Here is a 16,030-nt window from a genome sequence, read left to right on the forward strand (position 1 = left end):
TCCTGACAAACTCCACAGGGGCTGTAGTTTATTTTAGACAGTCTCTAACACTGTAGCTTTAGATGCTTTGGTCATTCAGATAACTTTATATTCCTCTTCCTCATTTTCAAAATAGTATCCAAGTTTCTGGAGGTCTTCTTGGAAGGAGGGGCCTGACACCTGGTGCTGGGTTATGTCCACTGGCATTCGATGAGATGTGGTTGGTATGGTACAAATGAATTGGTGAAAAACCTGAGAAGTAGCTCTTACTATAACCATTCTATACAGAAGAAATGTGTGTTTAGGAGTGTCAAGAAACTTGCCCAATGTCACAAAGCTAGAAAGTAGAACCAGGAGCCAACAGCACCCTGAACTCCAGGAGGCATTTTGGCTGTCAGTGCAGCATTTCAGGGAGAAGTTAGGGTTGGATGCACGGCAGCGGGAGTTACATGGTGGAGCTGATTGTCCATGGACAGCATGAGATAAGAGGACACACACAAGGACAGTTACGCACTGGAGGGCTAGGAATGAAGCTCAGTGGTAAAGAACATGGTTGCCTCTCACGTGTGAGCCCAAAGCCCTAGGTTACATCACTAGCCTCACACGCGTGAGGGCCCAGGCGAGGAAGGCCTGTTTGAGTGCTCCTGTCCAAGCTGCCTTGGTCTCAAGAGAGCTGTTAGGATGGAGAGTCAGGGCATGCACCAGCCTGTATCTAGTTCAGCCAGAGCCGAGCCATTCTTCAGGTGTCTCAGATTCCCTCTAGCAAGCAAAGCGCAAGCCTGTGACCAACACTGGGTGAGAAATCAGTGAAAGGCAACAAAGATCTCGTGTTGCCGGAGATCACACCGTCCTTAGGAGCAGGGCCAGTCTATAGGCTTTGTCAAGTCAGGGCGCAGCACCTCCACTCTGCTGGGAAAAGGGTGTGTAGAAAGATGAGACGAAGGAGGAGGGTCAGGCATGGAGACACATGGACTTTTCCAGATAATAGTGACAGACTCCCAGATATGGAGGGGTGGACGCTTCACACACGGGGTGCATTCTAGGTGTGGAAGGTGCAAGAAATTGCCGCAAAAAGGTGGCCTGGCCTTCCACCCTCTTAAGGGATGAATCAAAACAAGGTGGCCCCTTCGTCGCCTGCCCCCCCCCCCCCCGCCGCCTCTCCCGACCCTTCCTCCTTCTCTCCTGCACCAGGACATTTGTGTCCCACCCCAGAGCACAACCAATGGCGCGGGAACGTGGCCCGGCCAGCCAATTGAACGGCGGCAGCGGCACAGAGATGGCTCCGCCCCCGAAGGGCCGCAGGCCGCTGGCCACTCACGAGGCGCGGCTCTTCGCTGTTTTTGCTGCCCGCCGAGCCCAGCCGAGCTCAGCCGACTCCCTCCCGCCGTAGCCGAGCCTAGCCGAACGCAGCCGAGCCCAGCCGAACTCCTCGACATTCCTGCTGCCGCCGCCCGAGGGCTGCCGAGCGAGCGAGCGAGCGAGCGAGCGAGCTAGCGGCCCCGGCCGCGGAGGAGGCGCCGCCCCAGGGGGAGGAGGTGCCCGCTCTCCGCAGACCGCCCGCGGCAGAGGCCGGCCGGGTCGCGCCCCGGCGGGAGCGGCGGGCGGAGGCTGCGCGGCCCAGGGGGAGGGCCCGTGGAGCGGACGTCGCCCCTGACCGCCTCCCGCCGCCCCCGGCCCGCAGGCTCTCGAGTCTGAGTCGGCACTGAGCATCCCGCTGCCCCGGACCCTCCCTTGGGCGCGCATCGGGCTCAACTCAGGTAAGGGGGTTGGGGAGCTCCCGTATGAGCGGGGTGTCGAGATACAGAAATTCTGGACTGAGATGAACAGATAGTGACCCACACAGAGACGGAGACACACAGGTTGGAGGATACACACAAAGGGAGAGACAAATGCAAGCCGCACAGAACCACCACCGACACCGACCCCATGGGAGAAAGGAAGAAACATGTCCTCGAGGGCAAAGGGACATGCAGTCGTGAAGAGACAGACTGGACGAGAAATGAGACACACACATGAAACACTCAAGACACTCAGGGATAGGGACACAGAGAGACAGGCAGCCACACACCTTCACAGAGGTGGGTTTGCAAAGGCAAGGATGCAGACCCAGAAAGGGACGGAGACGCAGGAGGATGTACCTTCAAACACCACACACCTGACTCAGAGAAGCAAAGTCCCGGGAAAAGGCACGCCTAGACGCCCAGCCTTTGATATACAGAACCCACACGTTCCTGCCAGGGCCTCACAAAGTTCCCTCTGTGAGAGCTGGCACCTCTGCAGATCTCCAGGACTGGCTGACTGCAGCCCTCGGAAAAGAGAGGGTGCCCTAGCCACTACAGTGATGGTCATAATCCTCTTCCTCCTGGGCCTTGGGCCACCACAGTCCCGCCCACCAACAGCATGTCAGAAGGCTAGAAGGTTGGTGGGCAGGGCTAGGCCATACCCACCAGTTCCAAGGAGAATGAGCTAGAGGCTGCCTGTCTACAGCTTTCCCACGCTGGCTGCACCACAGCACCCAGGTACTGAAGATGGAGGTGCTGGCTTTGTGGGGTACTTGAGCCTGCTGGGACTCAATGCTCTCTGTCTATGGCCAAAGATGGAAGAGGGGAGTTGTCCCCTTAGGCTTTAGCTCACTTCTTCCTCCTCACCTCCCTCTACTTTCCTCTGTACTTCCTCAGGCTCAGGACTGCAGGTGGCCATCTTCACTGCCCAGGAGTCCTTGTGTGTGGACAGGACAGCCTCCTTGGAAAGTCGGCCAAACCAGAGTTGTGCCTCGGCATGGGCCTTGCCACCAAGGCAGCTCTGCTGTCCATGCTGGCCTGAGGGTGCTGCCTGTCATGGGGGCAGCCATCTCCCAGGGGGCCCTCATCGCCATTGTCTGCAACGGCCTTGTAGGCTTCTTGCTGCTACTGCTTTGGGTCATTCTCTGCTGGGCCTGCCACTCTCGCTCTGCTGACGGCGACTCTCTCTCGGAATCCAGTCCCAACTCCAGCCCCGGCCCCTGTCCTGAGAAGGCACCACCTCCCCAGAAGCCTAGCCATGAAGGCAGCTACCTGCTGCAGCCCTGAAGGCCCGTGGCCTGCCCTGGAGTCCTGGACCTGAGTATACCTGAGTCAAAGCGTGGAATCTGATCTCAGAATTGTCAGCGTGGGGTCCAGAATTTAGAATCCAGTCTGTTTGAAGCTGGACCCAGCAGCCTAGATTGTAGCCAGCCTGGCTCCAAGAGAGGCCTGAGTAGCCCTAGAAAAACAGGCCTGGCGTGGGGGGGTTAGGAGTTGGTGCTAAGGCCAGGGCCATTCTGGTCTCTGCTCCATCCCAAGGGCCAAGGGCTGAGTTTGCCCTTCCCCCAGGCTCAGCACCTCTGGGCTCTCGAGGTTGGGGAAGCAAACTGGGACCCGTGGCAATAATGGGGGGGTGCCCCGGTGGGGCCCCTTCTCCGTTCCTCCCACTGTTTGTTGGATAATAAATGGAACTATGGCTTACACTGAGATTTCGCCTCTTCTTGGGGCCTGCATGGTATAGAAAAGAAATTAAAGGTATGAGATGAGCTTCCAAACAGGTTTATTTGTGCAAAGAGGGTATAATGGAGTCAAATCATGGAGAAAGGTGGTGTGACCTTAAGAACCAGAATGAGAAAAGTAAACACTGGGACTTGATCAGGGTGAGGTGCATCTTTGGGGCATAGGCACCCTGGCACCCAGGTAGAGGGCTGTAAGATTGAGTTCAAACCATGGGGCAGGGCCTGGGGCCAGATTCTCAGGTTTTGGTTTTTACTTCCCTCACGAGGTTTAGCAGTTTATCCAATTTTGCGATCTCCACAGCTGGACCCTTCTGCACTTCCTGCCCCTTCTTTTCCTGGGGGGAGGGGAAATGTCAGTGGAATGGTGAAAGACCTGCTGCCTCTTTTTGGGAGCCACCACTGGCTCCTCTTCCCAACCTACTCTAGCTATTTCCTGCCCTTGCCCTGCCCAGTGAACACTAGATCCCTGCTGCTCCTGTTCAGTCCTCAGCCCTCGGGTTAGGCGCCTCAGAGGCCCCACTCAGGGCCTGTGAGGAGGATCCAGCTCTAGTTCAGAGGCTGAACAGGAATCAAGGACTTGATGTGGGCAGGAGTGAGAAAAGGCATTCATCCCAGTCACTCAGTCGCTGTAGGCTCTGGGAAAGGCAGGAGCTGAATGTCAGGGTCACCCAGGTCCAGCCCTGTGAAGAGGGCATAGGTGTCTCCTGCAGAGAGAGGGGTGTGCACAAGGCCACAGGTGTCCTCAGACCTCCAGGTAGGGAAGCCAGGTTTGCTGTGTCATGGGCGCAGGAACGGGGAGAAGCACCAGGAAATCTATGAGGGCAGACAGACTTTTCCACAGGACTCCATGTGGCGGGAACTGTCTCTTAGATCCTGACTTTAGGACCCTTGCTCCCACATGCAAAGCATTCTAGTGCTTCAGTGGTAAGTTGGGCCCTGAGAAAATGGAATTTTAGACACAGGTATATTTGGCCCACAGGCTTTAAACTTCTGTAGTAGGCCGCATCAGTCAAATTCTCTCTGTTGTCCAGACAATGGGGTGTGAACTGTGCTGAGACAGGCTGGGCAGCTGCCATTTCCTGTCTTCCCTCTGTGTCTGCCACCTGTGCCCACTGTTCACTGGCACCTGCCTCAGCCATACCTGCCGAGGTATAAGGTAAGGGAAGAGTGCAGAGCCAGTGGGCTTCTTCCTGGTCACATTCTAGCTGCTGGTCCCACAGAGCGCTGATTTCCCCTGGCCTTGACCCCTGCACCAGCTCTCAGCTCTGCTCCCGGAGCCCCTGGCCTATGTCGGTGCCTTTGCCATCAACCAGCTCGATGCTCCGCTTGGGAGAAGCACAGGAGAGTCATCTTTTTCTCTTTTCCCATTCTTCCTCTGTAATTAATCTGTTTCTTAGCTTTATGCTATCCCATGGTATTTAAGGACCTGGTTTTTATGTTCCATTGCTGTCATTGCTGTCATTACTCCCCTGGACAAGCCCCTTGGTTTTCTCACTTTCCCATCTGCACAGGAGTAAGGGAAAGATGGTTCTTGACTCTGATGGCATTCAGGTGTTCCCCAAGAGAGCAGTCTGGGCCTCTGAGGTAAGTCCTCTTGGGAAGGGCAGGAAATCTGAAGCTCCCAGAGGAAGGGCCATAGAAATGCCTAGAGGACTTCCTTTTGTATGAGTCACTTGACTGCTGACAGGGTCAGATGGCAATCTCACAGGGGCTTCTAATACTCCCAAGTACGATCCCCAGACTGTCCTTTCCCAGATCCTTGGCGATTTACGTTTCCAGATTCACAGACTCAGTTCCTTCAGCAGCAGCTGACCCTTGCTTTGTGAGGAGAGGGACCGGTGATAAATCTTGCCTCCCAGCATCACAAAGGGTAGGACTCTTTCATATCTACAGTGCTCATGGTGTCAGGGCTATGCTAGCCTTCTCCTAAAGAGTGACCATCCTCCCAGGGCTGTCCAGCTCTGCCATCTTAAGCCTGCCCCTCATTAAATTAAGAACAGATTTTATCTGTTCCACAAAATTTGCTGTGTCCTTTCTCCCCACTGAGGCCAAGGAGCAGGGCTCAGCAAAGAGACTTAGACCATGCCTGACTTCCCCCAACCCCCAAAGCCCACCATAGCCTGTGGGCCACAGCTGCTGGTGCTTAGCAGCATTCTGAGTATTTATAGCCGAGTCCACCCCCTCCCCCAGCTGGCTACAATTACTGACGTCCATACTTCCAGCCTGTACCTCCCTGGCATAGTGGAGGAATAGTTTATGCCGGTATCCAAAGGGTGGTGCCCAGTCTCGGGCTGTGTAGGGACACTTGGGGAAGAAGACTGTACTGAACAAGACAGGCCGCCGACCCTGCCTCGAACTTCAGCATAAGCCTTAAACTGCACCCTGGAGGTTCAATAGTCAGGGCAACTTGGCCAACTCTGGCCCAAATTTGGACAGAGAACAAAAAGCCATTTCCACTGTCACATAGTAACTGGTTCTGTGTTTCTAAGTTGGGTCCTAAGGCTCTGTCTGGACTCTGAAGACCTGTGCTGTAGGGCTTGAGTCTTAACTCTGAACTTGGACTCAGATATAGATGTGAGGTCATTGCTCTGGACTTTGTGTCATACATTTGGGGTCCTTGGGCTCTGTGCAGGGTGTTCTTAGAGACCCGAGAAACAGAAGGCAGAATTCAGAAGGAGGCCTGCATAGTTGCTGACCTAGTTCCCCAGCTCACAGCTCATTTCCTTCTTCCCTGGGTAGATCCACAGCTTCCAGTTTAGGGACCACTGGAGCTGAAGCTCTGTAAACCCAGCAACGATGCTTCAGCTAAGCCTGGTGACTTGTCACACCCACAACACCCCACACTCCACTAAGCCAATGATGCTGCCTCCTCCAAGCCTTAAGACCACTTACTCCTTGGAAATTACTCCCTGGGCCCTACGGGGAACTCATATGCAGGCCAGACTGATCTATTACTTCGAAGACCTTTTTTCCTAGCCTCCTCATTCAGGCAGTGACACCATCCTTACCAGGAATCCTTCATGCCAGAAACTTGAGGTAGACCCTATTACCCCCACAACTCTTGATGGCAGCCTGGACTCCCCGAACTCCTACCTTTGGCATCTTTCGCAAGTTGGGAGAGAGCTTGAGACAGGTGACATGCCCACGTTCATCACCCACAATTATGATGGGGTGAATGGGATTGAACTGCACGTGAGTAATCTTGTTCTTTTTCTTGGCCACCACAGGCTGGTTGCAGATAGCCTCATACTTGTTGACAGCCAAGTCAAACACATGGGCCTATGGAGAGGTTAGTGTCACAGTCTGGTAAGCCAGGCCCTGGCCTCCCATCTTGGGTTTTCTTTGAGCCCTAATGGTCAACACAGCAGAGTGGGAGACAGAAGAAGGGATTTAATGTCAGTTTACTTTCTTCCTATCACTGAGGGAGTGAGGGTAAAAAGATTAGAAATAGTAAGTATATGCAGAATAAATGATAAAAGCAGCTATGGGATATCTATGACATGGAAGCAGAAGGGAGACTATTTGGGAAAACTATCTGATGAGACAAGGGGAACAGGTAAGGGGAATGGGAGGTGTGAGAAGAGGACGGGTAGGAATAAACTATGACATGTATATATGAAATCACTGCAAAGAAAACCGAAGTGTTATAAAAGAACTAATAATGACAGCCACCTTTTATCCAGTCTGATATACTTACCATGTTCCAGGCTCCGGGCAGGAGTGTTACCAGGCTGGACCATTTAATTATACCCCGTTCCCAGCCTCTCTGCACTGCAGTTCTATTACCCTTTCTATGTTTTAAATGAGGAGTTGGAAACTATTGGAAGCTGACTTGCTTGTAAGTGGCAGAGCCAGGAGTTTATCCCAGCTAATAAACATAAAGTGCTCTAGGTTTGACGCCTAAGTGCCCAGTAAATGTTTGATACTATCTTTTGCCTCACTGGAGTCCAAATGACTATCAGCTCCTGTGGCAACAGCCTCCTACCCAGTTCCCCTGCTTCTGCCTTTGCCCATCTGCACACTATCCTCCCTGCAGTTCCTAGGCCAGTCTCCTTGGAGCCAGATTCCATGTTTGCCCATGCCTTCATCTCATCGTAAGCCCTCTCCCTTCAGCTCACTGCGGCCCAGGCATATTGCCTCAGTTCTTAGGAATGAGCCCGAAGAGCTCCTTCCCACCTCCTAATATTGTCCTCACTGTGAAATGTTCTTTACCCTCATCTTCATAATGCCAGTCCTGCAGGGTGTGGTAGTGCATACCTTTAATCCCAGCACTCAGGAGGCAGAGGCAGGTGGATCTCTAAGAGATGGAGGCCAGCTTGGTTTATGTAAGAGAACAGGTAAAGCTACCTAATAGAGAGACCCTTGTCAAAGAGAGAGAGGAAGGAAAGGAAGGAAGGAAGGAAGGAAGGAAGGAAGGAAGGAAAGAAAGGAAGGGAAGGAAGAAAGGAAGGAAGAAAGGAAAGGAAGGAAGGAAAGGAAGGAAGGAAGGCTGGTGCTTGTCATTCAGCTCTCAGTTTAAGTTTCACCTCTTCAAAAAAGCAGAAGAAACCCCACCACCACCATCACCACCAGCACCAGCACCAGCACCATCCATCCATCCATCCATCCATCCCACCACCACCCCACCATCCTGGCCTGCTGGCCCTTGCCATGTAATCCAGACTGCCTTCAAACTTTTGATCCTCTGGTTTCCACCTTCTGCATGCCGGGATTATAGGCATAGGTGTGTCCCACCAAGCCTGGCTTTCTCTGTTTGATATAACAGCTTCATTGAGATATAATTTACATACTATAAGGCTTATCCACTTAGCATACTGAAACTATATACTTCTTTGTTTTGATCATATTCATTTATTAAACCATTATCACAGCAAATTTTAGGGTGACTTCTTCACCCACAAGATGAACTTTGTACTCCATTTTTTTTCCTCGACCCTTCTATCCGAGGCAAACACAAATCTACTCTGCATCTCCACAGACTTGTCTCTTGACATGAGGCATACTGGTCAAATCTATTTTAGACTTATATATCCACTCTTTTGTGTCTGGCCTACTTTACTTAGCATAGCTTTCCATGTCCATCTATGTTGTCATATGTTCCTTGTCTGCTGAATATGATCTTTTAGCATTCTATTTGCTGTTCCTGACTGGATGGACACTGGCTTCTTTCATTGTCTGAAGATTATGAATAATGCTGCTACAATCATTTGCATCCACATACCATCCTCCTTCAGTCCTCTGCTCTAACATGGTGAGAATTTTGATGCCTGTCTTTTGTCTTCTTCTCCATTATAATGTGAACTTCATACTCCATAGATCCTAGCCAGGAACTTAGTACCATGGCAGGCCCTTGGTAACGTGTCCAGGGAATGGGTGGCTGGCTGACATGGGGCTCATGCCTTAATCACTTTAGTATTATCTTGGGGCTGCAAGTGCTTTTCAAGTTATATCAAATTCCATAAGGAAAACAAGGCTGCACCTAAGGACATTCTCACAAAGAGGTGGCTTCTGAGCCTCAGCCTCTCTCTAGTCACCTCTTCAGAACTGGCTTTGGACCCTTGTGGAGGTGATGGCCTCACTACCTTACCGACCAGTGACTGGCCCACAGGCTAGGCACTCTTTAATCCTGTCCCCTAGAGACTTCAAGGAAGACAACTTCTGATGGCCCCTCAGTTCCCCAGAGGGCCTGTTCCTTCCTTGAGGCCCCCTGTGATGAAGGATTCCTCCACACTTCCTTGCATAGGCCTAGGCCCCATCATCTCCTACTGACCTGGGGTACCATTCGGTGGGCTCCCTAGGAAGGAGGCCCTAGGAAGGACACCTCTCTGTCTCTGTGGGGTCTCAGCAGGCTGACAAAAGGAGTACTCACCTTCCCATCCGTGGTGACTGCTGCAAACACAGTGGAAGAGTATGGGGCCCAGGCCACATCACCCACGGCTGAGTTGAGGTCATAAATGAACATGGGGGTCCTGCAGTAGCAGAAGGGACAAGCCCATAACCCAGAGGGGTCACAGTGCCTGAGCTGAGGGCAGGGCATGGGACAGGGCAGGGCCAAGCCAGGCCCCTCACTTGATGGTGTGGTCCCATATCTTCACTGTCCAGTCAGAGCTGCAGGACATGAAAACCTTGGTGTGGAATGGGTTCCAGATCACAGCGTCTACTGCCATGTTGTGAGCATCATACGTGTCCAAGAATTGGCTGGAGTAGGATTTGGAGCACTATGGCAGGGATAAAGGATGGACAATTCAGGAAGGTTGGAATCAACAGTGGGAGAAACCTTTCCCTGGGGACCCAGCAGGATCAGCACCTGAGTCTGTCCCCCAACTCCTGAAGGAAGAGGAAGCTGTTAAAGATTAAGGTTCAGGCTGGGCATGGAGCCCTGGAGGGTGAAGGGAAATGACTGAGTAACAAAGGAACTTTTCTCTCCATGGCAGGGTGGGTCTCACGCCCTTGGGGGGTGTGTGTGGGGGGGAAGAGATGGTGGACAGGCCTGGACTGGAGGGAGGGGCCACAGCCTAACCTTGTGTTCATGCCAGAGCCATGGATTCACAGCAGCTCAGACATCATCCAAACCTGGCCTCTTCCAGGTAAGAGCAGGTTCTGAGCCAGGATCGGACTCAGATACCCAGATTTCCCATTCAGTGTCCATGGCCAGCAAGCCTCTCCCTCCCTCCAGGAGAGAGACTGACTAGTCCTTTCCTTCCCCCTGCCTCTCTTGCACTGCCACTGGGAGTGGTGGAGAGGGGGTGGGGATCTCTTTTGCATTCACACCAGCTCTGGCTGGGCCTCTGGGGCTCCTGGGAGGCTGTCTGTAATTAACATTGTGAGCCTCTGAGCCTAAGAAAAGCTCCCAGCAAAGCTATTTCTGGACGATGGAGGTTCAGAGGGATGTTCACCTACTAACATCGAGACGTGGCAATGAACTGGCTGGGAGGGCTGTGTCCTGCTGGCAGCTGTGCATCTCATATCCAGAGATCAGCCTGCCTTGAGAGCCCAGTTCCCGTTCAGATCTCCCCCAAATGTCCTAGTTCCCCCAAAGCCCTACTCCCATGTCTGTCTCTTAGGAAAGTGGGAAAGAGACTGGTTCAAGTTACTCTCTGCATTCTCATCTTTTCTGATTGTAGCCCTCTTCCTGACACCCAAGTGGACCAAAACATGTCTTCCTGTGTGAAGGTGCCTGCTGCTAAGCCTGATGGCCCGGGTTCAAGCTCAGACAACGCCAGCAAGCCATCAGCTGCTCTCCATGCATGTGAGTGTGCCACTACCACAACTAAGGACATGTTAAAACAAAACTTGTTTTTAGTCAGGGAACCCTCTCTTCTGAGCTTGCAGGATGGCACAATGGCTAAAGGTACTTGCCACCAAGCCTGAAGACCCAAGTTAGAGCCCCACCAACTCCCGAAGTTGTCCTGTGACCTCCACCTGCATACTGTGATGAGTGTGTCCATACACCTAACATACATACATACACACACACACACACACACACACACACACAAACAAATAACAATTAAAAAAATTTAAATGTTATCCCCCACTCAAAAGAGTACCAGAGCAGTGAGTACTAGATGGTGTCAGAACAGGATTTGTTGAGTGTTATAGCCTCCCAAGGTGCTTAGGTCCTAGTGGCCTTGTGAGGAGCTGACAGGGCAGGCAGAGCTGCCTCACCTTGTAGATTTTCCCCTCCTCTGTTCCCACCAGGAACAAGTAGTCGATCTCTTTGTGGAAGTCAAAGGCGGTGCCACAGCCTTGGAAGAAGAGGGACAGACTTAGGCTGCTTTCCGAGGGAGGCTCCCCCCAGCTCAGTGTTGGACAGATAGAACTGGGCCGCTGGGAGGGCTGGGCTCAGTCCAGAAAAACAGAAACTGAACCTTAGGCTTGCTTGCCCTAGGCAGTTAGGATCTGCAGACAAGAGTGAGGGCCTGGGTAAACAAGGCAGGAATTGAGTTAAATAGGGTCAGGGTCACAGTAAACAGGGATGGGGTCTGCAAACAGGGACATGGTCTGTGCAAACAGGGACAGAGTCTGCATAAACAGGGTAGGAATTGAGTAAACAGGGACAGGATCTAAGTAAACAGGGCTTAGATGTGCGTAAACAGGAACGGATCTGTAGAGCAGCACCTGCTCTGCATACACAAGAGCAGGGTCTGCACACAGGAAGCGACCTGCCTGAATAGAGGCTGTGCCAACGGTCAATGGCTCAGCCTTTAGGATTGAGCTTCTCTGTCTTCAGAGTTGCCTCTGTCACCAATCCTAGGGTGCTGGGGCTGAATGGGCCTGTCAGGTGAGAGGTGCTCCTACCCACAGTGCTCCTACCCACAGTGTGCAGCTGTAGCCCCTCGGGGTTCTCCGTGGTGCTGCCTTCCACCTTCAGCTTGATGACATCGATATGAACCAGCTCACTCTGCAGTCAGGGATGGAGGAATGGAGGAGCAGATTGTCAGGAGTTTGGTTTTTTTTTTTTTTTTGGTTTTTTTTTTTTTTTTTTTTTTTGCCATTTAGCTCCTCCCACTTCCCCTTCATCCCTCCAAGACCCTTTTTGGGAAGCAGGCACCTTTACAAGGGTCCATGATACAATCCGGCCGTCGGATGACACAGAAAAGAAGTTAAGGTTGTGGTCCATGTCGTCTTTCTGCCATTTGACCTGAAACATCAAATGCCACATGCTTTGGAACTGTCAGGTGTCAGGTAGGGCTGTCAGCAGGGCTCCCCATGTACCCAACCAGGGCCCAAGTGAAAGTTCTGAGAGCCCACTTTCCAGAACTTCATGACGAGACCTTCTGATGTCATTTCACCCAGCTGTGTTTCCAATCTGGGGCCACAGTGGCTGTCAGAACATTGCTTTAAGATGTGTTTGGGTTCTAGCAGTCAAGTTGTGGGAAGACCTCTGGTTGTGGGTTCATTTTCCCCACACAGCCATGACCTGGGAAGGTCAGAGCCCCACAGTTAGTGTTTTGTTGTTGTTTGTTTGTTTTTACTTATAGAATGGAAGTCATGATAACAAGGCATATTGTGAGAAGTACCTGACACACCATATGTAAAATCTTCAGAACACTGCACATAGTAAATGTTCCAGGAGTAGCTAATGGGGCCAGGTGTGGTGGTAAACAGTTTCAGCTTGATGACATCTGTGAGAAATGACTCACATCATTCAGAAGACAGGCAAGAGGATCATGAGTTCTAGACTAGCTTGAGCTAAACAGCAAAACCTTGTCACAAAAACAAACAAAAAACTCCAGCTAGCTAATACCCTCATTATTACCATAATCCAAGGAAGGTGGGCTGCAAGTGTCTGTGGGCCTGCTCCCTGCTTAATGGAAGATGGGTGAGGGAAAAGAGCCAACCTCCTCTTCTGGGGTTGGCCTTTTTCTTCAAAGACTACTTTGCTCCTACCTTCAAACTGACACTAGCTCCTGCTCCCAGAATCTTGCTCCTAAATCCCAGATTTGAGCTGCATTTCTCCATCTGCAAATCCGGGTTAATTATCCTGCCCCACCCGTCTTCTCAGGGCTGGAAGCAAACATATGGGAAAGTGTTTTGGAGACAGAGCTGTTGTCTTATGAAGATGACACGCTTGAGGCTCAAGTTTCTGTTGCCAGATGTGGAGGCTTGGCCAAGCCAAGTCCCCGAAAGCTGGGGTGGGGCTGGATGCCCAGAGCTTCCTATCCTCTGACTCCTTCCAGACCCCCCATGCTGGGACCCTTGTCCAGTCCCCTCCATCTGTCACAAGCTGAGGTCCAGAGAGGGAGGCCAAGAACTTAGGCCTGTTGCCTGTAACTGCTGTTGCCTGTAACCGCAGCTGTCACCAATGGCTATTGGGGGGAGGGTGGTTGGAGTGGGGGGAAGGGGTTGTCTCTCTCTATCCAGTCCCTAGGCCTGGTGAATCAGATTGGAGCCGCTGCTGCAGGATGGCAGGCTGAGTCTTGCCTGGGCCTGTCTGGGTAGCTGGTTCTTTTGTACTTTCACTGGGAAGCCAGAATGCTGCAGAAGCTGTAAGGCACAATACTGATGATCTGGAGACCACTTCCCCTTCAGTGCAGACATGGTCTCTTTAAAGGGGGGAGGGGACGAAGGTGTCAAAGGCCAGGCTCTAAAAGGCGCAGGGGAGCTGCGAAGGGAAGTGTTTAATGGTCAGACACTAGCACTCATGGAAATTGTATTTCACACCCCACTTAGCAGCCTCATGCCCAGTGTGTGTGTGTGTGTGTGTGTGTGTGTGCACATGCGCACACTCGTGTGCTCCTGGAGAGTGAAGGTGAGAGGTTTACCAACAGGGTCCAGAGAATCAGTGAGGACACAGGGAGCAGCAGTGAGCCCTGCACTGGCTCCTTCTCCCTGCCTTACCTGATTACAGCAGAGCACCAGACCAGTCTCTGCTCATACTCTCTTCCATCCCCTTTCTAGAGTGTTGCTGGTTAAGGCTTCACAGTAGGTCTGCAGTGCCCAGGCATCCATGCAGGCTGCCTGGGGAAAGGGCCTGTGCTATGTATGGCATGAGCCTTCTTGAAACCCTAGCTGCACAGTCTTCATGGTTTTCTATGGCCAACAGGACAGACTGTACCAGCCTCTCCTCTGAAGTCACATACACAGGGCATAATCCCTTTAGGAAGGACCACAGTTCTTTAGGTCTTAGACATCTCATTTAACCAGCCTGGCTTGTCTTTGAGCTCCAGGCTCTCAACAACATACTACCAGGAGCTATCCCTGTGCTTTCTCTATTATCCTTTGGTCAAACATGTGCCTCCCTGCTCTTTCCCACATCTATTGGTGCCCTGCTGGGGACCCGAAATCCAGACAACACAATACTTCCCTTCTCCATGTCTATTGATGTCCCTTCCCCAAACAACTTTCCATCCTTTGTCCACATGTCCATCTCCACTACCTCTGCCCTTTCTCAGCCTTCAAAGCGTCTTATGCTGTAGCCAGAGCATCTTTCCAAAACACTATAGTAAATGTTATACCTCCACCCAAATCCTCTGAGGACTGGGGCTGTGACTTTTAAACTATGCTTATAGGATGTCTTAGGAACCCTGGGAAGGTACCACAGGAGGCAGCAGAAATGACAACAGGGGACCCTTTAGTAAACAAGGCCCTAGTTTTACGGCAATATCTCTGCTTTCATCTTCTTTGTATTACTCTTTTATTTGAAACCATTGACCTGCAACGCCCAAGTTAAGCACACTCCCAACTAGGTGCCTGTCCTTTCCCCTCCCCATTTCACACACGCTCTAAATAATAATAATAATGGCCAGTGGGCCACTGTTCTTGAAGCTCTTTATTATTGCACAGTGACATCCTTTAAAATCCAGACCAGGATCTGGGTGTGGTGGCTCACACCTTTGATCCCAGCACTCAAGAAGCAGAGGCAGGCAGATCTCTGTGAGTTAGAGGCCAGCTTGGTTTACAAAGCGAGTCTACAGCCACGGATACACAGAGAAACCTTCTCCAAAAACTTGAGGCCACTTGAGGCAGAAATCCAACCTTAGATTCTCTCAGACCAGCTCATGACAGTGGCACACATGAAGAGGTGGGGCAGCTTTGGGACACTGTAGGGAATGGCCTGAAGCTTTGCCTACCTTGTTAACCCTGCCTAGAGAATACAAATGCAAAAAAGAGGCTTAAGAGCAGACTGCCCACCAGACTCTCTAGCCACACCCAGAGGGTAATGCAATAAGCCATTCCTATCTGGGAACATGTCTCTTTGGGGTCCAGGAAACTTGTAGACAAGGATCTGAACCAGAGGTCCTGGATGGGTATAGCTATGGCTGCTCAACGAAGTCTTGGCAGACAGCTAAGGTCTTCCTGATAGAGCTTTTGGGCAGCAGATTCCATCTCAGATCCAGCTCCTGGGCCTCCTAGTTGGTACCTGCTTTCCCCAGCCCCTTGCCCTACCCCAGCCCCTTTCTCATCCCAAGCATCCCTCCTTCATGGCTCCTGAGTCCACATGCTCTTCCCACCAGGTCCCAGGCTGACCTGCCATACAGGGTCCGTGTGCTTGCCAGACTTGGAGGTGCTGCGGAAGCAGGGCTGTGAATGAGGCTTCTTGAGGTTGTAAATGGCCACATTGCCGTCGTAGTAGCCCACGACCACCAGGTAGGGGTGGTCCACGTGCATGTCCAGACACATGATGCCACTCTCGCTGCTGAAGATGTACTCAGGGAAGCTCGGGTTCTTCATGCTGTAGAGCAGCAGCATGCCCCGGCTCTGCTTCATGAAATCATCTGCCCGGGGAGACAGGCACTGCAGCTCAGGGGCTCTGCTCTGCCGGGGAGCCCCTTGCCTGGGCCCCACCTGGCTGTGCCTGTGAGAGAGCGTGAGTGCCTCTCTGGCTTTTCATCCTCTGACCATGAAATGCAAGTGTAAATTTGGTCCTCCCTGCTCATGGACATATCAATCAGCTGGCAAAGGTGACTAGGACAGTCTGGGCTACAGTCACTCCCTGTTATTGCTGGGGCACAAAGCAGAGGCTGCAAGCTCAGACAGTTGCTGTTTTAAGAATGTGAGTAGATTTGGGGAGGCATAGATCGGGCA

At 52.0% G+C, this 16,030-nt stretch overlaps 2 protein-coding genes across 3 annotated transcripts in view; one reads left to right on the top strand and one right to left on the bottom strand.

Moving 5' to 3' along the window:
* Positions 1-2,658: 2,658 nt before the first annotated feature.
* Positions 2,659-3,467, top strand: Enho (energy homeostasis associated). The gene has a single exon (XM_055618647.1). It carries the CDS (start codon positions 2,817-2,819, stop codon positions 3,045-3,047), a length of 231 nt encoding a protein of 76 aa, XP_055474622.1. The 5' UTR covers positions 2,659-2,816; the 3' UTR covers positions 3,048-3,467.
* Positions 3,468-3,528: 61 nt separating this feature from the next.
* Dnai1 (dynein axonemal intermediate chain 1) overlaps positions 3,529-16,030 on the bottom strand; it is a 63,936-nt gene continuing 51,434 nt past the window's right edge. For both annotated transcript variants that reach the window (XM_055618645.1, XM_055618644.1), the window contains 8 exons: positions 15,473-15,720; positions 12,054-12,143; positions 11,816-11,903; positions 11,168-11,247; positions 9,569-9,717; positions 9,369-9,468; positions 6,593-6,778; positions 3,529-3,834 (listed from right to left, as the gene is read on the bottom strand). In XM_055618645.1, the coding sequence (XP_055474620.1) occupies positions 3,736-3,834; positions 6,593-6,778; positions 9,369-9,468; positions 9,569-9,717; positions 11,168-11,247; positions 11,816-11,903; positions 12,054-12,143; positions 15,473-15,720 (1,040 nt within the window). In that variant the 3' untranslated portion in view covers positions 3,529-3,735. The remainder of the gene's footprint in view (positions 3,835-6,592; positions 6,779-9,368; positions 9,469-9,568; positions 9,718-11,167; positions 11,248-11,815; positions 11,904-12,053; positions 12,144-15,472; positions 15,721-16,030) is intronic.

Source organism: Psammomys obesus, unplaced genomic scaffold (genome assembly GCF_907164565.1).
Source record: "Psammomys obesus unplaced genomic scaffold, mPsaObe1.curated_primary_1811, whole genome shotgun sequence".
In the NCBI taxonomy this organism is placed as follows: Eukaryota; Metazoa; Chordata; class Mammalia; order Rodentia; family Muridae; genus Psammomys; species Psammomys obesus.

Excerpts from the sequence above, each read along its gene's own strand:
- Enho (XM_055618647.1), top strand. The coding sequence starts at position 2,817 with ATGGGGGCAGCCATCTCCCAGGGGGCCCTCATCGCCATTGTCTGCAAC.